The sequence below is a fragment of the Dromiciops gliroides genome, chromosome 4, assembly GCF_019393635.1.
Source record: "Dromiciops gliroides isolate mDroGli1 chromosome 4, mDroGli1.pri, whole genome shotgun sequence".
NCBI lineage: Eukaryota > Metazoa > Chordata > Mammalia > Microbiotheria > Microbiotheriidae > Dromiciops > Dromiciops gliroides.
The window spans coordinates 442,872,190-442,895,192 of NC_057864.1; the positions used below are offsets into that span (position 1 = coordinate 442,872,190).

At 41.8% G+C, this 23,003-nt stretch overlaps 2 protein-coding genes across 4 annotated transcripts in view; both read right to left on the reverse strand.

Annotated features, from left to right (window-relative positions):
* Nucleotides 1-4,352: 4,352 nt before the first annotated feature.
* Nucleotides 4,353-13,388, reverse strand: NRAS (NRAS proto-oncogene, GTPase). The gene is made up of 7 exons (XM_044005579.1): nt 13,278-13,388; nt 12,941-13,068; nt 11,261-11,439; nt 9,435-9,594; nt 8,215-8,338; nt 7,749-7,792; nt 4,353-7,647 (listed from the first exon to the last, which is right to left on the reverse strand). Exons 2-5 carry the CDS (start codon nt 13,049-13,051, stop codon nt 8,219-8,221), a joined length of 570 nt encoding a protein of 189 aa, XP_043861514.1. The 5' UTR covers nt 13,052-13,068; nt 13,278-13,388; the 3' UTR covers nt 4,353-7,647; nt 7,749-7,792; nt 8,215-8,218.
* A 431-nt stretch (nt 13,389-13,819) lies between these two features.
* Nucleotides 13,820-23,003, reverse strand: part of CSDE1 (cold shock domain containing E1) — a 50,408-nt gene continuing 41,224 nt past the window's right edge. For all 3 annotated transcript variants that reach the window (XM_044000204.1, XM_044000203.1, XM_044000202.1), the window contains 5 exons: nt 22,190-22,309; nt 19,487-19,665; nt 19,095-19,258; nt 15,274-15,406; nt 13,820-14,857 (listed from right to left, as the gene is read on the reverse strand). In XM_044000204.1, coding sequence (XP_043856139.1) covers nt 14,810-14,857; nt 15,274-15,406; nt 19,095-19,258; nt 19,487-19,665; nt 22,190-22,309 — 644 coding nt within the window. In that variant the 3' untranslated portion in view covers nt 13,820-14,809. The remainder of the gene's footprint in view (nt 14,858-15,273; nt 15,407-19,094; nt 19,259-19,486; nt 19,666-22,189; nt 22,310-23,003) is intronic.

Genomic DNA, 23,003 nt, shown 5'->3' on the forward strand with positions numbered 1-23,003 from the left:
TGTACAAGAAACCTTCCCCCATCCCTGTGACTCCCCGTGTCCTTCCCAACTACCCTCAATATAGTTTGTATTTATTCTGTATATAGTGATTCATGTACTTGGAGGTTCACATGACCCAGATTTACCCCACAGTCCAAATCCTAGTGGCCATTATTTATCTTTCTCAATGAATTGAGTGCCTGGATCACCGTCTTCCTCTCCACCACATCTCTTGTCCTTATACTAGAAAAGTTCAGGATATAGATTGATGCTCCCTTGACTACCCTTACCTTCCCAATTATCTGCCATGTCTTAATCCTATGTTCTACCTCAGCTATCCAGTAGAGATGGCCTTCCAATTGATCTTGACTTCTACTTCCACATTCATGAATGCTGGATTCCTTTACAGGACCACGGCCTTTTCCTTCCCTAGGTCTTATGACATCTAACCCTATCCTTTGTCTCCACCTCCATTCCTTTCCAGCCCATCACACAGCTCCACCCATACTTTCCTTCCTTCCCTATCTTGACCTGGTGGTGAACCAGTTCAACTTGACCAGCATCCTTTAGTCTTGAATACCTTGCCCCTCTGGGATATGGCCAGAAGATACTTTGCCAAATCCTTATGCTGAATTATTCCCACCATCTACTTCCTTCCCTCCTATTCATGTGCTGCTGAATGTAGGTGGAGAAAATCACAAAAATATGTTGATTTGGTCTGCTATCAATTTAGGCATTTTCATCTCAACTGGGCTCTCACCGCAGCAAAGCAGTCATTTTACTCATCCCTAAAAGCAATTTGCTTTATCCCAGTCTCTACAGTAGCTGTTTTATAATTCCCCAGCTCTCCTCGAGCGACTCACGACACATACTCCTTCACCCTCTACATGGTAGACCTTGCCTCAAACTTAGCTAAAATAACAAAACTGAAGGCTTTTTATGAGAGCTCCCTTTTGTCCCCTCCTCCTATCACCTTATCATATCAGTCTGACATCTTCCTGCCCCACCCCAACGTGACCCTTCTCCTTGCCAAACCTAAATCCCCTACTTGAACTCTTAATCTTTTCCTGTTTCATCTTGTCTTGCAGATTGCCCCACCATCACCCCAACTTTTTCTAATCTTCGGTCCCTATTTACTAGCTTCTTCTCGCCTGCCTATACATGTATCTATATCCTTCTCCTTCTCCATCCTTAAATATTTCTCACTTGATCCAATCATCCCCACTAGCTATTGTCTTTATCCATGTCACACCTATTAATGGTGAATGGCCCCCCAAAACTCTCTCCTGAGTCCTCTCACCTTTTCCCTCTGCTGTCTCATTTGGTTCAATTACCATCTTTATGCAGATCATTCCCAGATTCAATTATTCAGCCTTCATTTCTCTCCTGAGCTATAGTCTCACATCTTGTCCAGAGCAAAACTTTTCTTTGCCCTCCCTGAACCCACCCTGATTGCGTATTTTTGTTATCAGCAAGGACCCTACCATTTTCCTAGTCACCCAGGCTTATAACCTGTGTCATTCTTAACTTAAATAACCAATCTATTGCTAAATCTTGTTTCTACCTTCACAGCATGTTATAGACATAGCTTTCTTTTGACTTCAATAGCTTTCACCCTAATTCAGGCCTTTAGCCTGACTCTCATCCAGGCCCTTAATTGTAATAGATTTCTAATTGTCTCTCCCCACTCCAATCCATCTTGCATCATTCAGTTTGCGAAAGTGATTTTTCCTCAAGTGTAGTTCTTTGTTGTTGTTGTTGTTGTTGTTGTTGCCGGGCAATGAGGGTTAAGTGACTTGCCCAGAGTCACCCAGCTAGTAAGTGTCAAGTGTCTGAGGTCACATTTGAACTCAGGTCCTCCTGACTCCAGGGCCGGTGCCTTATCCCCTTCGCCACCTCAATGCCCCAAGTGTAGTTCTTTACAAATCACCTTCCTACTCTATAAACTTTAGTGGTTCCCTATTACCTCTAGGATCATATATCAATTTCTCAGTCCAGCATTTAGAGTTTTTCACAATCCGGTCCCTTCCTACTTTTCTGGTCTTATTGATACTTTGTTCGTCTCTGTGCACTCTACTCCAGTCCCACTTCATTCCTATTTATGCGCTGGACAGTGAGCCTGGAAACTGTCCCGACTCGATCCACTACAAACTTGTTACATTTCTTCAATCGAACCCTCACTGAAGCCAACAATCCTTTTATACTTTCTTAATGAGCTACTTCATTAACCACAGCAGATGGTTCAATCCTTTTCATCCCTCCACAAGCCTCCCACGGTAACCTCCCTGCCCGCCCCCCCCCCCCAGGTCCTTGTTTATATTTCACAGAAATCTGAAGTGATTCTTTTGACAACTTCCTCTTCTCCCAACACTTTTTCACCCCTGTCAAATGAAGGTGGCTCTTCTTATCAAAGCAAACCCTTCTCCACAGGCCCACAACTGTATTCATAAACGAAGGCTATCATCTTCTATCCTAGAATCTATGATTTTGGCTTTATTCTTAACTAGGAATCCCATGTACTAGATCATCGAAATACAAGGCCTGTAGATAAGAGGATTTCATTTTTTCCACTGGATTTGAAACAATTTCAGTTCAAGTGTGAAGGAAATTTTGTTAATGGCATTGTTTTCAAATAAAAATTGTTTTTTCCCCGCGCTATTTCTTATGGATTGGAATCAATACGGAGCCTGGTATGGGAGGGACCTGTTTCTGCACTACCTGTTGCATACATTTCAGATCCTTTCAAACTTCATCGGAGGAAATGTTAACTTTAGACGCCTCACTGAGGAGAATGGCGGTGGGGTGTGGGGCTTGTTGAAGGGAACCAGAAGCCTTTTTTAATAGATGATCTCTGAAAAGTTGTTTTTTCAATTTAGCTCAATTCCCGCTATTGCAAGAAAACCTTCAGGAGGGGAGAACTTGTTTCATGTTCTAGCCTGTAAAGTCAGTGGTTTCATCTGCTCTTGATCTTGGGCAATTTAACAAAAGGTTCGTAATAAGGGATTCTCTTCCCATGCATATTTATTCATGGCTGTATCAAATAACACGCAGCTGGGTTTGGCCTTTCTCAGGACCTGGAAGGCTGCACATTGGGAGAGCAGACAATCTAAGACACAAAAGGGGCTTTGGAGTTCTGGTCAAAACTAAACAAACTTCTTGAGCTGCATTTTTACCATTTGTTTCTCCAAGTCCAACTCCTAGTTTTCATTCAGGCAATCCGAATTTTCCTAAGCTTTTAGGAGAGCTGTGTATAAACTTCTGGAGATCAGGGAGGTTATCTAGATCAACTTCTTAAACTTTGGGTCTCAACCCCACATGGGATTACATAACTGAATGTAGGGATAGAGAAAAAACAGGCAACAGTAAAGTTACGTACACCTATTTTATATGCCTATATACCTGCAGTCATGTAAAACTTTCTTGGGTAAAAAAGGGTTGCCAGTGGAAAAAGCCCCGATTTAGATCAACTCATTCATTTTATGAATGAGGCAAGGGTAGCACAGGAATGTTAAGCTACTAGTCCAGGGTTTTATAGGTATAGGCACTTGGCATCAGAGGCAAGATTTAAACCCAAGTACTTAGATTACAGAATCAGTGAATGAATAGTAATCTAGTTATTGGATCTGGTTTATTTGATATGCATATAGAAAACCACATCCCCAAACTTAATTCTTCAACTCACATTACATTAACTTTCAATTTTAAAAGATTCCTATCTGCCGCTTTCTTTTTTTTACCAGTTCTCTCTAGAATCTGTGGAATTTATCATCTGTACTCAAAGTAAGCCTTTTCAGTTTGAAGATTGTCTCCATGTTTATAGGCACATTTGTTGAATTTAATTTACAGTCCAACTCAATGACGGAGTAAGCATTCAAGGACAGAAGACAGCCTTTGCTCACAAGCCTTCAGTTTTTGGGAGACTAAACATACTAACAAAAACTTGGTTGATTCTGGGCTCCTCCAGGGCAGGAACTGTGTCACTTTTTCTTTTTTAAGACCGTCTTTCCATCTTGTTCAGGCTGGAAGAGCAGGGCTACCCACTATGGATTGGAAGGGGAGATCTGACTTCTATTTCCTATCTGGGCTGGCATGCCTGTCTTCGGGCCACCTGCTTCCCCATCCCACAAGGGAGGGGAGATGCCATGTTGAAGCCAGGTTTAATGTGGATATCCAATCAGCATAGCCCACCGTAGTTTAGAACTCTGAAACCAAGAGATTCACGAGGCTTGGTTTCAGTCTCCAAAGAAACTGGGATCATTGGCATGCACCACCTTTGACCCAGACTCCTACCCCACTAAGTGGAAAATGCATGTAACAAGACCTATGATTATCCATAATAGTATGTTAGTAGAAAGAAAAAGATTAATAACCAATGAATTTCCAGTTTTATTTTTTAAAAAAATCACTTAACAAGAACAATAACCAACTTTAAATTCAAATGAACAAAAAAGTAGTTTTAAGATGGATTAATTTACAACAAAATCTTCAACTTAAAACATTAGCCCTTTTGGGTAGGACCAAGGACAATAAGCTCCAGTTTAAACAGCAGATTTGCACAATTAATATATTTTCCTGCATTTGGTGGCACAAAAATATATAGGTTATATAACTCCTAATGAGACAACACTCATCTAGGAATTATGAAAGAAGAGTCATAGGAAAGACCTAGGAAATCCCCCTTCCAAGGTCACTCTTGAATTCTGTCACCAGGGATTTGGAAATCTATGCGACAGATACTTTGACATGGAAAATACCACTTTGAAACCAAACGGTTCCTTTCAAAAACAAAATATGAAAAATGTTAGCCATGTGCTGGTAGAATCACAGACTGTTGGGACTGGAAAGGCCTCTGCAGCCTGATTCTATCCTCGCAGAGGCCCAGACGTTTAGTGACTTACTTAAGGTCACACAACTACATATAATTTAGTGGTAATTATGAAAGATAAATTAAAATGCTGTCAGTTCCAAACATAAACCACCAAAACTTAATGTTCACCCCAGTGAATGCCTCTTTCTTCTTGTGATTCTTTAATTCATATTATTAAGCTAAACTACCTCATTTTTTCACTTGTTTCTTATATTCCAGGAGCCAGACATGCTACATTTGGGTTTAAGGATTATGAAAGGTTCAGAGGAAAAGAAACCTTCCAAAGTTAAAATAAAATTAGATTCTTCTTACTGAAATTCAGGAGGGGGAGAAAGAATCTGAAATTTTCCCATGAATATGTTGAATTAAAAAAAAAATCACATCTCATGGGCAGCTAGGTGGCGCAGTGGATAGAGCACCGGCCCTGGATTCAGGAGGATCTGAGTTCAAATCCAGCCTCAGACACTTTACACTTACTAGCTGTGTGACCTTGGCCAAGTCACTTAACCCCAATTGCCTCTCACACACACACACACACACACACACACACACAAATCACATCTCATTAAGATTAAAGATGAAAGAACTCACAGCTTTAGGACAGCCTTTGGGATCCACTGAACAAGTAGGTGTAAATTCTTGTTCTCAATTCTACCTTTCACAAGCCCTGTGCTGTGACGCTTTGATTACCAAGATTCTACACTGAGCCATTTGAATATAAACAGCATTGCATAGAAACAACTTATGGAATAAACAGTGTAGCATCAGCCATACAGGATAATCTATCCTCATAATCTTGAACTCACAACCTTTAACAGCAAATATCAGCTGCAAAAGAATACAAAGTTTATGATAGCTGACTAAGCATTTCACTTGGGGGAAGCTGAACTCTCAGAATTCAAGGTAACTGAGGGGATGTCTCAGCATCCAGAATTATCCATAAGCCATATTTGAAGCCTGACTACCTTGGATGGCTTAACTTGTTCGTAACAGTTAGGTTTATCACCTCGTCCAGCCAGATATCACACCTAAGTTTAACAAGGATCTAATAGGAAAGAAACCATTTGTAAATCTGGATTTTGGCCCAGTTCAGACCAACTGTGCTTAGAACATATTGAAGAAAAACCTTGAAGAGTGAAAGACACACCAGGAGAATGAGACTATGAAACTTGTAAGTGGATGGCTCCCTATGGCACATGGATTGTTCAGTTTGTCTCACATTTTTAAGAGAAAGGCCAGAAGTAGCCTTTCTTACACAGCAGGCACATAGCAGATATTTAATAAATGATGGGCTGATACGCTATGCCTTAACCTAACTGTAGGCAATTCATACAGTAAAAACAACTTGTACACTGTCCAACAAAGGGAACACAGACCCACATAATCTCAGAGTTGCATATACTCAGATGATAAAATTGGCTGGAATTAGGAGTGGTAATGTGTGGCTCTGGCAGAGTTTCTCTTTGCATGGTAATAAATGGCTAGCATTATTATCAAACCCGTGAGCCTGGTCTCATTAGCACCATACTCTAGCCAAGTGAACTAATAACTAGCGAGCTCAAGATGGTAAGGCACACCCTGTCCCCCAAATAATATGTATAACAGTCAATAAAAGTCAGATGAATGTAGTGAGGTTGACAAAAATAAAATTTAGTTGCTTATTATTCATTCTGTTAATATATTGCATTTAACACTTGAAGATCATTGGTTGCACCTTTTGAAGAAAATTTCACCTAAATTATTATAAGGCCTATACAGCTGTAAATGCGCGGTCCAAATTAGCCTGTGATGGCTGGCTGTTTCTTAAGTACTAACTTTTTTTCTGTATAAGAAGAGAAGTTAAATAAAGGAAACACTAACTACAAATTGCACGTACAATTTGTAGGCAATAACTTGGGGTTGGGGTGGGGTGAAAAAGCGGAGACTGAGTAAAAAATAAGTGAAATGATTCTTAAGTATTTCTAGTTTCAGATTTCTCCCTGTAGGTTCTATAAACAGATCGCTGGGAAACCAGACACACCATCTCTGAGATGAAGATATCAGATATCACACAGGCCTGCCGGCCCATCCTATACAAGTGCACTGGCCAGAGACATCTTGTGATGTTCATCTTAATGTATAAAGGTCCTTTTAAAGGTTTCCTCACTGAATAAAACAGGAAAATTCTACAAATCACTTCTAAGAAAAAGGCACTTCATTAGGAAAGGTGTTTCTAATGACATAGAAGCAGAGGAGAACCAGAGTAGACACAAAATTCAGTATTAGCAACAGATACCAGAGCTGAGATTGGAGTAGGCTTTCGTATTTGTGACAGGAAGAGCAGATGACAGGTTAGCATATGTAGCAGATAACATCATAAACAAGACCAGACAGTGACTTCAACAAAAGTTATTCATAAAATTGCTCCAAATAGCAACACGGGTCCAAGTTCAACATCAAAAAAGAAAAATCACCAGCAGTTGGTGTTTTGGAGCTCAAAATGCTGTTTTCAACAGTATTTCAACAGTTTGGTTCTGTTTCAGAGCATGAATTTCTTTTCAAATGAAAAACCTAGAGAAGAAAAAAAAACCCAGCCCAGAGGGAAAAAAAGCCCAGGGAGAAGAAATACTGGTAAGGAGAGGTGCATTTCTCTGGTCAGACAACCAAGTGAGGAGGTAGTTGCTCTGAGAACTTCTCAGGTAGAGAACAGACAAGAGAACACTGTGCTGATCTACTACTGGCAGGGGGCTTCACAGGGAGACTGGAAGATGAGTATTTAATACTTCTCCTCCAGGTAAGTCAGGACCAGGGTGTCAGTGCAGCTGAAACAAAGGCAGAGTTTATGTAAGTGACAGAACTGTGGTCAAGGAGGAAAACATTTACATTTTGGTTACCAAATGACAAATTTCCAAATCTGTCCTACCTCAAAAAGTGGCTCTGTTCTGAGGATGAAATTCCAAACTCTATCTATTAGGGAAAAAACACAACAAAATGAAACAAAAACCGCAACAGGCTGCTTATCTATCATTCTGTAGTCAACAATTCTTTTAACTACTAGGCTGTCATACATGTATTCCTGATGTTAACACTGAAATCATTATTATCAAATACTCATATGTATGTCTTAAAAAGCTGCACTATACACAAGTTCATGCTTCAATGTTCTGGGAAAGGTCACTATTAAATAAAATGCTTCATAGCTTTAAAAGGCTTTTTAAAAAATGGATAGCTAAATAGCAACTTAGAGAAAATCCTAGGTGAAGGGGAAAAAGGAAAAATTTTAAAAAGAAGGCAAACCATAGATGATATGCCCAGATTTCCCATGGTCACTAAGGTAGTTCAGTAAGGCAAATAATCCAACTGCAAATCTTCAGAGAATTTTCACTTACTTGGTTACATGACTGCACATGAAAGACCCAGACAGCCTTGAGTCCCGTCATCGCTACTGTTGAGTTTTTTCATACGGTACTGGCGTATTTCTCTTACCAGTGTGTAAAAGGCATCTTCAACACCCTAAAAAAAGTCCTCATCAGTGATTCTTTCTTCCACACTCTATATCTACATTCTAGCAAGAAGGGAGCAGGGCTTCTCCCTCAATACTGACATAGAATTTCCATTGCTGTGGTGGTTCCTGGTAAAATAAAGTGCTCCAAAAGAGGAACCCTCGAGTGCTCTACACAGAGTAGGCATTTAATAAATATTTGTTGAACTGAACTGAAGATGGCCTGATATTTCAAAGTGTGCAAAGAGGATTTCTCAGGATGACAGGGTGATAACCAAACAAAGATTTCTGTAGCAAAAATAACCAAAAGGGAGGGAAGGGTCATTCTAGGAGTTAAAAAAAATCCCTCTTAATTATAAGATTCCATTCTGGTGGGTTGAAGTATTTCCACTACCATGCCTTTTCTACGCTCTGCAAGAAAATAAGTAACAATTGTTATAAGTGGAGAGGAAAAGACAATTATTTCACTGGTAGAGGGAACTCCCTTTACCCAGGCAGGTTGTTACCTACTCTACATTTTACAGTCCTAGAGAGTTGGAGAAAGCCTGACAGGGCTAGCAATCTTCTCAGGATGGAATGGCTAGAATATGTTGGGGACAGAACCTGAATCCAGGCCCTCCTAGCTTTGAGACTGCCTCTCTATCTGCCTGGCATATCAAAGCAATTGCTAACAGCTCTTTCTTTAAAGCAAAACTGCACTTCCATTTAATTTTAGTCACTGTTGTCATCCACGTCATGAATTAACTCCAGACCAAAAAGAAGTAAGACATAAAAGAAAAAAAACTAGTGGTGATGGAGATTGGGAGAAAGTGGCAATGGGGGAGGTGAGAGAGCCAGACCAGAGACTTGGAAATATAATTGGAATTTAGATTTCAGGTAAAGGTAATGAATTGTTACTAAAAGGAAGACCAACATGCAACCAGTAGTGAGAGAATGCTGCTATTAAACCTAATCAGACTATTCCATCGTTCAAACATCATTCAAAACCCAGAGCAGTAAACAAGGTTGTAATTCCCACTCCCTGTACCCCAAACACACCCCAGGTAATCCCCCTGTGCCATCCATTGTTTGTCCGGGTTATAGATGAAGAGAACAGCCCTACTGTACCTGTCTGGTCTTGGCTGAGGTTTCAATGAAGGGAATTCCATAGCTCTTGGCTAGTTCATGAGCCTGTTTTGTGTCAACCGTTCTTGTTGGCAAATCACACTTATTTCCCACGAGCACCATAGGCACATCATCTGAGTCTTTCACTCGTTTAATTTGTTCCCTAGATAAATGGAACAGGTTTTAGCAGAGTAAGAGCAATCAAGCCTCTACCAGAGAAAAAGCACAGCTTGGGCTACAGATTATATCTAGTTCAGTTTTGCTAAATATTAAGTCTTGCTTTCACCATTTCATCATTTGAAAAAATACCCTCAATAAACAAGTAAATAAAAATACTCATTTCCACTCCCACAACCTCTGCCAATCCAGTTTTCAACTCATCAGGATCCCTCCAGGAACACTTAACTCTTCTTGATATCCAAGTAACTGACTACCTAGCAGGCATCTCACATATAACTGATAGTGCCACAATGAATATAAGAAGCATAAAACAGAGGTCCTATTCTCAAGATTGGTAGAGGGGGAGTCAAGACTAAGGCATCATTTGAGAGTAACCACACGTACCTAAACTCCAAGTAACACGGCACTGTCTTAATACCAAAGGAGTTCAGAAAAAGGAAAGATGACTGGGTGGAGGGAGGTGTATTGAGACAGGCAGAGAAAGCTTCATGCAACAGGCCAGGAAGTATGGATCAAATTTGAAAAGACAGAGAGGAAGGGGGAAAGCATCCCAGATTAGGGGACATCATACAAACAATAGGCACATCCTGCTGTGGAGGGTCACATTACCTAGATACGGAAGGAGTGTGTACTGGGGATTGGTGAGGTGGGAGTCAATTTATGGAGGGTCCAGAAAATCAAGTAGAGTAATGTGTCCCTTTGTCCAGTTATTTCCTCCTACTAGCTATGGTAGGTGAGTGAGAGGCACTGGAAGGTATGAAGTAGGTAAGCAGCACACTGAAAAGAATATTTCTGAAGATGTATTCTAGCGGTGACCCACAGTATAAGATTCTACAAGTATTTCTGCAGGAGTGCCTACATAGCACTGCTAGGCACAAGGGGAAAGAGGTCAGGGCTGGAGGCAGATAGGAGGGGTGAGAAGACTGTCCTACTCGGCCTGCCTGGGATACTACCTTAGATATGTGAGCCTGGCCTAGTCACAGGGCCCTCTGTCCGCCTTAGTTTTTGTTACAGTAGAGAGCTGTAGATGATCTCTAAGGTATACAAAGATGCAGGCTCTCTTCCCCTTCCCCTTCTGCTTGACCTAAAACTATTCTAACAGGCTTTAAGCCCCATTCAAGGGAGGGTTTTATTTTAGTCTTTGTATCCCAAGTGCCGGGCACATGGTAAATACTTAAAAATGCGTGTTCATTTATCAGCTGTCCTAGTTTCATTTTGTTCTCGAATATCCTTTTAAAAATTCAATTTCTCAAAGAATGTTCCTCAGAAGTGGTGCCTATGGGTGAAATCTTGATGATACTCAGGTCTCCATCTCCCACTCTTCCCCAGCAGGCTTTGAGTTCAGGTCCTTTTCATGGGCTCTGTGTGCCCTGGCTCCACAATTCCTCCATTTATATATTAGCACACACTCTAGAGACAAAGGTCAAATCCTGGAACATTTCTACCATGAGCTAACTCCCCAAACTGCCTTCCAATACTTAGTATAAGCCTTAACAGTGCCACTATCTGTTTTCATTTATTCTTTTATGTACCATGAAGCCTAAAGCCATCTCTCTGCTCTAATTATAACACAGAAGAATCCTCTGGGTGCAGCCACAACATGCAACAGCTAAACGTTATCTCTCTAGAATAAGGAACGTTCCTAGTACCTGTAGAGGTTAATATCTGCAAATGATTTGCTATTGTTGATGGCAAAGACACAGAGGAAGCCTTCGCCCGTTCTCATATACTGGTCTCTCATGGCACTGTACTCTTCCTGTCCAGCTGTGTCCAGTATGTCCAACAAACAGGTTTCACCATCAATAACCACCTGCTTTCGATAGGAGTCCTAAGGGAAATAAGTTCAGTTTTTGTTTAAAAACAAAATGCCAGAGTAGAGTTAATGCTATTGCTAAATGAATCCTTACTTGTTTTTGTTTTGTTTTGAGCGGGGCAATGAGGGTTAAGTGACTTGCCCAGCGTGACAGTTAGTGTCAAGTGTCTAGGACCGGACCTGAATTCAGGTCCTCCTGAATCCAGGGCCTGCACTTCATCCACTGTGCCACCCAGCGGCTCCCTCCCTCCCTCCACTTGCTTGGTTTTAAAAAAGAATTCTTTTCTTTCTATCAGGCTTATTTCTTGCAAGCAGTTCACGTGCACCTATATCAAGGAGACAACTTTTAGTGTCAGTGCTAGTACCAAGCTAAAAATGTTACCTTTATGCTGTGACAAGACAAAGACACTCCTAAGGCCCAAGAGGCAGCTCTGCATAGTGTAAGGGGGAAAAGGTGAACTGAGTCCACAAAGCATTTTTCCTAATTAAATTCTGTCTATAACCTCAGACTGGATTTGCTCTTTAATTCCTCCTGTTCAGATAGCACATTTGTGTTTTTCATTCAAAACCACTATCAGTGTGACTCTGATCAAAGAAGGAAGGAGGATGTGGCCAAGAATGATTCTGGGAGGGTTGTCTTCTAGGTCCCGGGTATGGAGAATGTTTCTTCAACAGTGGCCCCAAAAGACACCAAATGAGGCAAGAAAATTTCTTTGTATAGCCATCTATTAATCTTCCCTTAAAGAGGAGACTAGATTTGTGTGCAGATGATAGAAAAATAACTTATAATTGACTGTATCTTAATATTTATGTTTGGAATAGGCGTGTCTCATTCTTGGAATTCAGTTCAAACAAAATAATAAATCACACTGTGAGGGTTTGACTCAGTAGTAAAAGTGAAATTCCCCCATCTTCTCTCCTGGGTCAATTTCACTTCATCCATTTCATCCTGGTTATCTCCAATTCTCTTTCAGGCAGCCTCTAGGGCAAGGAAGGTGGTCCCCTACTTGAACGCTAACACCGGGTACTCCTAGAAGATTTTGCGGTGGAGTGCCCACTCTGCCTATTTTTAACAGCGTCTCCGTCGGAGTCAGTTCGCAAAGCGAGAGGGCAGAGCACTGAGTGACCAGGGCACGGTCCAGCTATAGTGACGCTCGCTTTTCACTACATGCGAACACTCAACAAGCACAGGCTCCAGAACAGTTTGAACCACAAACGGGCAGGGATCGCGCCTCGGCCCCGGCGTCTTGTCCCTTCCAGCCCCCGCGCTGGGGGCTGCGGCTTCAACCCCCCGACCGAGCCCGCCCTTGCTCTCCGCGCGGATACCGCGGCACGCGAGGGGTCTTTACTCAGTTTCCTTTCGGCGGCGGCGGCTCCCGGACATTTCGGCACCGCGCGCCCGAAGCGCCAACGGCAACCGCCTTTGTGCCGCCTCCCTCCCGGCCCGGCCCCGGCCCGAGGCGCCGGGCCGGGGCCGGCCGTCACGCCCGGGGAGGGGGCCTGGGACAGGTCTTACCTCTATCGTGGGATCATATTCGTCCACGAAGTGGTTCTGGATGAGCTGGATGGTCAAGGCGCTTTTGCCCACACCGCCAGCTCCGACCACCACCAGTTTGTACTCGGTCATTTCACACCGGCGAACACCTGCGGGGCGACAGCGGCTTAGCGGGCGCGGGACTCCCCGGCACAGGCGGGCCCCGCGCGCTGCCCGCGACCCCGCCCGGTTCCCCGGCTCCCGGCCCTTGGTCTGTCTCCCGCCCGGCCCCGAGGCCTTTGTCCCGCGTGCCCCCTGAAGTTGGCCAGCCCTTCCCGGGGACGAGGCGGCTGTCGGGCGTCCGGTTCCCGAACCCCACCTCGAGCGCCGCCGCCTCAACTTCGGTCGGACTCAGCCCCACACCCGGTAAATGTGCCGGAGACCCCGGAACCGCCATGAACAGCCCCCACCCGGGGAGCGACACTTCCGGCCCCACCCTCAACGTCATCAGTCCGCACCGACTGAGCGGCAAGCCCCGCCCCAGACACGTGGGGCCGCAGCCGGCAGGTCACGTGAAAGCCCCACCCAGAGCCCCCCCCCCCTCCCCGGCGTGTCGATAATGAAAGCGCTTGGTGGCTCTAGGTTTTTTGTCTCAAAATCAGTAAAACTTTATTCTATTCCATTCTTTCGCCATTAACAGAAAATCGGAGAAAGCAAAAAGTGTTTCGTGTTTACAAAGATAAACGCGGCCTCGTCTCTCAGAGCAGATCATAACTTCAAAACGGAAGGAGGGAAGACAAGGGTGCGGGGCGCCCCTCACCCCCGCCGGCCGGGCCCAGTCGCCCCCGGGCCCGTCCCGCCTTCCCGGGCCCAGGGGGCAGCCGGAGGGGAGGGCACAGATCTGGGGCGCAGACCCCGGGAGCAACCAACTCCCTGGGGGCCTGTCAGACAGACCCATCAGGCCCGGGGTCAGCCTCTTACAAGGCCCTGGGCCCAGGGCGGCTGCTTATAAAGAAAACAGGATTCATTTCAGGCACAACTTTTTTTTTTTTATTTTTTTTTTGTTTTTGTTTTTTAATCAGTAAAAGAAACTGGGGTCTAGAAGCTGCAGTGTCCTAAGCAGCAAGTTTGTGCATCATCCTTTTGTTTTTTAAATATGTTTTAAATTACCACACTGATGGCACACCTCATCCAAATGAAATTCTGCACCATACATACTAATCATAGTAAAGTTATTTAAAAAAAAAAACCCTTAGATATACTCTGGAAGATACTTCTCACTGAAATCTAACAACTTCGCTAAGTGGACTGTGACAAGATTATAAATGAGATATGAAAAATAACATTTTAACATTTGGCCATCAACTTAAGGAAATGGTTTGAATGCTTACACAAATTTTTAATTTTTTAAAAAAGGTAATATAGTCTACCCTCATATGGTCCTCAGAATTAAAGCATAATGAACAGGAAATAACAAGGAAAAGAATGAACTGAGAGCTACGGCAGAACACCTTGCCAGAAGTAATGAAGGTAGAGTATACACAAAATACCAAGTGCAGAATTTCATAAGGTCGACCAGATAACTGTCTATATTTTTCATTTACACAGGCGAAGTAGTTTTGCAATTACCAGTTGCGTTAAATGCACCAAATAAAGCTTCTAAAATTGATACTATAAGGCGCCACCTTAAGTTCTCCAGGCTGCAACTGTGCATAATTTTAAAATGGTTTTCTTAAATTTATTTATTTTTTTTTAAACATAACATGAGGAAGGTGTTAAAACTGGTGTAATAGCTCCATAGAATAAGTATTCCAGATTTTGGGAGGGATGAAGAGGGAGATATTCAGAACCCTTCACCAGAACCCCCCCACTTGATCATATTTGATTAAGTGATGTGCTTTGTAGATGGGGTTAGTCAATGACACCAGCTTGACGGATCTTTCTTTCTGCACCAAATCCCTGTAAAAAAATAACCTTCGTGATTAACTGCAATTTGTAACAGTTCATGGCATTTAGAAAATTAATTTTATAACTAAACCCAGAAACCACCTGCATGCAAGTTCAGTTGAAAATTCAAAATATGAGATCTGTAGTTTTGGCAACTACTGAGTTCTTCCTAGGGGAGTCTGCACAAGAGCCTCTCACCTAACTATAAATTGTACTTTATAACAGAAGCCATAGTATGCTAAGCATATCTTTTATGAAAAACAAATTCCATTCAGAAGCACTGTAGGCCAGCAGTCCACACCCCACTGTGTTGGATGACCCTCCAACTTCATCGAGCAAGTCTTTATATAACCATGGTAGGAAACAGACACTTGGCCTATTGAGTGCTCTGCATCTAAGCTTCCCAAACCTTGATGTTGGCATCATACCATTGAGTTATCTGGTCCCCTTGGCTGACGAAGAACCATTAGGCGAGGAGCACTGGCATCATCTAGAGTGATGCTCTTCAAGCGATTGACCAATCGGTCAGGACGTGGAGCTGCAACAGCCTTAGGGCCTTCACTGAAATACATAGTCAAGAGATCAGAGGAAGCAAGGCCTGGTGAAAAAACAGCAAGTATACTTCTAGATGTACATGTTCTCCATCCTAGTTTGTGGGATTGTTCATTTTAATTATGGGGACCTCTAAATAATGTGGAAAAAATGAGCCAGACAAAAACAGTGAGACAAGACAGGACACATTTGTGGAACTACATGAATCACTAGACCAGGGATTCTTAAACTGGAGTCTGTTAACTTTTCTTTTTTAATATTTTGGTAACTACTTCAATGTAATTGGCTTCCTTTGTACTGCTATGTGTTTTGTTTTATTCATTTAAAATTATTCTGATGAGTGAGATGAGCAGAACCAGAAGAACATCGTACACAGTATCATCAACATTATGTGTTGATCAACTGTGATTGACTGGATTCTTCTCACCAATACAATGGTACAAGAAAGTTCCAAAGGACCCATGATGGAAAAGGCTCTCCAAATCCAGGGGAAAAAAAACAAAAAAACAACAACAAAAAACCCTGTGGAATATGGATGCTGGTTGAACCATACTATTTCTTTTGTTTTAGTGCTGTTGTGTTTCTTTTTTGAGGTTTTTCCTTTTTTGCTCTGATTCTTCTCTTATAACATGACTAATGCAGAAATATGTTTAATGTTATTACATATCCTATATCAGATTACCTGCTGTTTAGGGGGGGAAAGGGGGGAGAAAAATTTGAAATTGGAAATCTTATATAAACAAATGTTGAAAACTATCTCTACATGTAACTGGAAAATAATAAAATACTTTTATCAGGAAAAACAAACAAACAAAAAACCCCATTATTCTGAGATGGGATCTATGAACATTAAAAAAAAAAGATCTTAACCTTAATTGCTGCTCTGGATTGCAAGAAGGGAGACAAATTCCATAAAGGTATAAAAGAGGCAAGGGACAGCTAGGTGACCCAGCAGATAATGCTGGTGGGCCTGGAGTAAGGAAGACTCCTCTTCCTGAGTTCAAATCTGGCCTCAGATTTTTACTAGCTGTGTGACTCTGGGCAAGTCACTTAGCCGTCTTTGCCTCAGTTTCTTATCTGTAAAATGAGCTGGAGAAGGAAATGGCAAACCACTCCAGTATCTTTGCCAAGAAAACTCCAAATTCGGGGTGGGGGTGGGGGGTGGTGTCACAAAGAGTCAGACAGGACTGAAAAGATGGAACAAATAATAAGAGATAAAACAAGTGAAAATAGAAAAATATAAGGTATTTACTGTTAACAAAGGTAAACATAGCTCCATTTTTCAGAGTAGATTATAACCACAAATTGCCTCAGGTAGTTCTTCCTAAAATATGAATTTATCACTCTTTCCAAAGAGTACCTCCCCTAACAAAAAACTAGTATCAAATTCCTGTTTATATTGAGAAGATTCATGAAGCTATGACTATTGATTGAGTTGGCAATGGGGAAAGGGTAACTGGAGGCTAGAAACAAGAAATACAGGTGACATGCAATAAACAGTATATTCTTAAAATGTACTACAGAACTGTAAAGGATTAGAGAAACCTCAAGTGAGAGCTGGCAAAGACCTCATATCACCTAGTCCAATCCCCTCATTTTAATAATGAGGAAATCAGTGCCCAGAAGTGAAGTGACTTGTCCATGGCAATTTCAAAACAAGGTTTTGAACTCAGTTCCCCTAACAACAGGGAGAGAAGTGGAGGATACAGGTGATGCTGAACCCTATTAGGTATCACATGATTGTCTCTTGGGCCTTTCAGACCTGTCACACTCTACCTTTTCTGACTTATTTCACATGACTTCCCTACACACCAAACTTCAGCATAATTGGACAACTTCCTATTCCTCAAATCCTGTACCTGTCTCTCCCAGGCACTCTGCCCCCCCCCCCCCTTAACTTCACCTCCACCTCTACAGGCTGAGCTCAAGTGTCACCTTCTCCAGGAGGCTAAGTGCAGAGACTATTTTCCTTGTCTTTATATCCCCTGTACCCAGACTCAGTTTCCAGCGCATAGTGGGCACTTAATACTAACTGAATAGGCTTAATTCCCCCTAACTGTGGGTATACCCCAAGATTTTGTCCTGGGGCTCTCTTGCCTTTTCTCTATCTTCATTAGCTCCTTTGGGTACTATCATCTCCACGCAGATGACTCATAAATCTATACACCCAACCCAGGTCTCACTCCTGATCAGCAGCAACCCCACATCATTAATAAAGATTTTGAACTGGATTTCCCACGTGGCTATCTCAAATGACATGCTTAAAACAGGTCTAAACGTGGACTTTAAACCCAACCCTCTCCCAATTCTATCTATTTCTTGAGGACACCTCTCAGATCCATATCCTAGACTCCTCACTCTAGGCCAGCTCATATATCTTAGATATATGGCCTCTTGCCATGTCTATTTCTACAACACCCTCATGTCTGTCCTCATCTCTCTATTTACATCCAGGCCGCATCACCTTTTGCTTCGACTACTGCCAGCCTCCTCATTTGTCTTTCTGCCTGTCTTTTCCTTACTCTAATGCATCCTCCATGCAGTTGCCAAAGTAATTTCCATCAAAGAGGGATCTTGCCATGTCACTCCCCATACTCAATAAATTATATTGATTCCCTATTATCTCCAATATAAAATAAACTGTTTTTCATAAACCTGTCCCTTTCTATTGTTCTTACACTTCACTCTCCTCTATGTACTCTGATAGAGTGACAGACACTGGCCTCCCTGACACTCCATTTTCCTACTCTGTGCATTTTTAGTGGTTACCCTCCTGCCTCACCTCCTCCTCCCAGCTTCTCCAAGTCTCAACTAAAATTCCATCTTCTGCAAGAAGCCTCTCTTTAATGCTGGTGCCTCCCCCCTGTGTTAGTCTCCAGTTTATCCTGTATGTATGTATATATTTGGATGTGTGTGTGGGTATGTGTGTGAGGGCTGCATGCCATCTCTCCCCCACCCCCCCAATCAAATCGAGAGCTTCTTGAGGGCAGGGACCATTTTTGCTTTTCTTTGCATTCCCAACACATACACAGTGTATAAATAATATAAACAATAAGAGCTAACATGTACATAGCATTTAATATGTGCAAAGCACTTAATTATTATCTCATTTGATCCTCACAACAACCCTGTGGCAAACAGGTTAAGTGACTTACTCAGGGTCATAAAGCTAGTGTCTGAGGATGAATTTAAACTGAGGTATTTCTGACTCTAGGCCCAGTATTATATGCACTGTACCACTTAGCTGACTATAGTAGGTGCCCAATTAACTTGTTTGGCTCTAAAGCCCTTCACATCTTAGTCCTAACCTCTCTTCCCAATCTATTACAATCTTAGTATAATGACTTTCTGTTCCTTTACACATGGAACTGACTCCTGACACATGGAACTGACTCCTGACTCCTTTTGCACAACCATTCTTCTTGCCTAAACTGCACTCCCTTCCAATTTCCGCTTCATAGAATTCCTTACTTCTTTCAACATGTAGCTCAAGTGCTACCTTACATACCAAGCCTTTTCTGATTTCCCAAATGCTAATGCCCTAACTATACTTTGTATTCATTCGGAATAGATTTCTATAGGGATACATTGTCTCTGCCAATACACTTGAAGCTCGTTTTACTAAACACATTGCCTTGTACGAAGAACTTACTAAGTAGTAACTGAATCTAAAGACCTAAGCAAAGGAGACACTCACCAGACACGCCAGACATTGCAGGCACTGCATTTGCCAGTACGCTGATTGAGAATCACTGAGAATTCTACCTCATCTCCGGCCTGTAGCTCAATGCCATCCTGAACTTCCTTCACATGGAAAAAGAGTTTCTTGCTGTCTCCCACTTCATAGTTAATGAAGCCAAACTGAAACAGAAAGCACAAAACTATTAAGCACATAACCTCAGGGCAGAAGCAGTCCATCACACTTTGAATGAAATACCATGCTCCTTCCTTTCTTATGACTTAAAAAGGTCTCTAAGAAACTATGAGAGACCCAGAGCAAGGGACATAGCTTACTTCACAACTCAACTATCTTGTCAAATTAAATACCTCAAAATCTAGAGCAGAGTAGGATTGGGATTTAGATTTTACCTGATCCTTCACACACTCCACGGTGGCCCGGCGTAGGGGTGTGATGTTGTAAGCCATCGTTTGTGCATTCTGACCCAGGACACACAACTGGAATTTAACACTTTCCCCCTTCTGAAGGCAATCCCCTTTGTTAGCCATCCCGACAATGCCAAATGGATAGACCTCACCTTTCATGTCCCCTAGGAGAGAAACATTCAGAGTTCTGTGTCACTTGTCATTAATCTTATAACTTTTAGCATATTCATAAAAATTAAGTTTTCTAAATAATAAAACATCTAAGAATCTTTAGAATCTTACATACTGAAACTGAAATGAAAGCTAAGCCTGAATGTTAAATCCTTCCAAAAATGTAAGTAGATTTGATCATTGTCAGCATTTTACCAGCAAGGGTTAAAGAACCTTTTTAATACCTCAGTTTATTACTCTTATAACCCTAGATGGTCTTGCTAAGAAGGGTGAGTACACACACAAGGAAAAAAAATCTCTGCTCACTTTTTTGGGGGGTCTGCATGGAGATGAAAGAAAATTGAAATGCTTAGGATAAACTGAAGGAAACAGTTTAGTGTCCTAAATGTCTTCTGTTCTGCCCTGTCTAGCTTGAAACTGAGGAAACCTTAGAGGGTCCCTTATGAAAAAACAAAGCTAGAAAGATCCTAAATAAATGTGTGTGTGTGTGTGTGTGTGTGTGTGTGTGTGTGTGTGTGTGTGTGTGTGTGTGTGTGTGTGTGTGTGTGAAGGAAAAGGTATAGGGAGGGCATAACAAATGAGAAAAAGATCATTTGGCAGTATTAGTCCACTGGTTAGTTATGTTCAATTCATCACCCTCTGCTGTTAAGGCATCCAGTAGCCCTTGCTCTCTCCTCTACAAGTTAGCAGTCATTTTATTCTTTAAAACTTCAAAAGGGAAAAGGGCATGTGAAGAGGGTAATTCAGTATGAGAACACAGTTACAGTTATCTGAAGTCAGCTCAGTCTCCTTGGCAGCCTTCCTCCCAAAATTATAGGTTTAGTTCCAGGTTAATAGTTTGATATTCCTTAGAGACCCGGGCAATAACTGTTTTTTTGGAATACAAGGACATAACTATTGGTTTCCCTTCAAGATTCTCAGATCCCCCAGTCTTTTCTGGCAGTCTCCCATACCTCCCCCACTTCCACCCTTCCATGTTTACAAGGTTAGTTTGTAAACCACTGCCTCGTTTTAGAGGTCCTGCTGCCTCAAGGGCTCTTCAGCACATAAAGAGGAATCAAGCCAGGTTATGGGGTAGGCATCTGGCCACAGCGGCCTGTACCACTGAAGGACATGTCAGATGGCATGAATGGATCCAGATGGAAGAAAACTAAGGCAAATTGGAGGGAATGCTAGGGATCCCACAGCCGGGGGCCAGGGGCGGACACCCAAGAAATCTAGGCTGTCAACATTGAGGCTACTTAAAGATAATAGAAAAACCATGAAAATACGGCATAATTATAAAAACAAAGTGAACTGCTACTTGTAGTTACTCTATACATAAATCATGAATTTGCACCAATGTGTCACTTATTTTAATGTAGCATTAACTTTGTTCATGTGTGTGTAGTCTTGTAGTTTTTATAACAGTCTACTCACAACTTCTAGTAACTTTAAAGGTAGAAGAATTCTTAACGAAAAAAGGGAAGAGATCAAAAAATGAAAATAAGGTATTATGCTACACCAACAAAGAAGTGGTAAGTAGTCAAAGTACATGTAAAGTATAAATGACCACATGAAACCATTCTCCAAGTCACCAAGAGTAAGAAAAACACAAAACAGCCCTGATATGTAAAAAGACAACAAATGATACTGGATGGGGCTGTGGGAAGATGAGCACACTTAAGGCACTGCTGGTAGAGTTGTAAAAATGTCCAATTTTTTACATTTCAATTTGGAAAGTAACTATGCAACAAAAGTGGACTGAATTTGTGCATAACCTTTGACTGAGGAATTCCAGTACAAAACAGAAACAAAAGGGCAATATTTATCAAAACAATTACAGAAGCAAGGAACTGAAAACAAGGTGGACGTCCATCCACCAAATGGGAAATAGACAAAAGTCCTCTGTGAATATGATGGAACATTACCATGCTGTAAGACAAATATGGGAAGATGTGCATGAAGTGAAATGTAAATAGGACCAAGAGAGTATATGACAAAATCAAGAAAGGTGACTAAAAGGAAGGTGAATTCTGAGAAAAGGAAAGAGTCAGCTGAGATCCTGGAGAAACAAGAATGTTAAAGAACAGCCCCATCCTCCTCCAGGCAGAGAGCAACGGTCTAACCAAACAGAACTATTTCTGCCTGTATTTCTTAGTCACCAGGCAAATGTCAAGTGTAAAGGATCAGTATTTTTTAAATTATTTTGTTTATTTGGTTTTTTGTGAGGCAATTGGGGTTAAGTGACTTGCTCAGGGTCACACAGCTAGTATTAAGTGTCTGAGGCTGGATTTGAACTCAGGTCCTCCTGACTCCAGGGCCGGTGCTCTATCCACTGCGCCACCTAGCTGCCCCAAGGATCAGTATTAAAGATAACCTTGGTCCTAGTTTGTTCTGATCTTTCATTTCAGTGAGGTAACAAAAAATTAAGCAAGGCAGCAAGTGCTTTGTTCTTTTCAGCTCAGCACATGAAGAAATCTGAGATGGTTGAAATGAACATATACATGTGAAGGGTGCTGGCAGGGAAGCTCTTACCTTCCTCCACGATCTCAATCATGCCTTGGTATTCAGTCTGGGTTGGATCCACACTCCTCAAGGGGCGGATGACTTTACCCGAGTAGATGGTTGGATCAGCTTCCTCAGCCGTGCCATTAACTACAAAACAAACAGTCCTATCAGACCAGAAAGCTCCACAGACTTACTTCCCAATAAGTGGAGTTAATAAACATGGGAACAAATACCAATCAAGGACAGCAACCACTATTTGGGAAAGGAAGTTCTGAAGCATAAAGTTCCAATCCTGAAGTGACTACTTTAAAATTCAGACAATCTCAAGACATCTTAATCCTTTAAGACCTAATTCAATTGATGGATAAATTAACCTGACTTTAACTTAAAGTGAAAATTAATGATGTTATTGCCTTTGCATAAGAATAAGGGACTCAAAGTATAGTTTTAACTCATTTTAGAAACTGAGCATTAAAAACAATGGTGTTTGGCATTTCCCTTTGAAACTATCTTTACAATAGATTTTATCAAAAGGCAAAGGATTAGGGACAGCAGGTAAGGAAGACAAGGTTGCTTTTATAAATGCATGTGTAAGCATCACTGTATTGTAGTGAAGTGCTGGAGTTGGAAAGACCTCACTTCCAAGATTTTTGTAACAGTCTACTCACAACTTGAAATACATAAAAGATGCAGAACCAATGCTAAGGCATTTTAACAGTCAATGCCTCAGGCACTTGTCTAAAGACCAAATAAAAAGATGAGTTGCTGAAATGTTAAGAGTTACACATCTGCCCTGACAGAGGGAGTTTCCCATTTTGATGAAATTACAGATCTGCTTGTC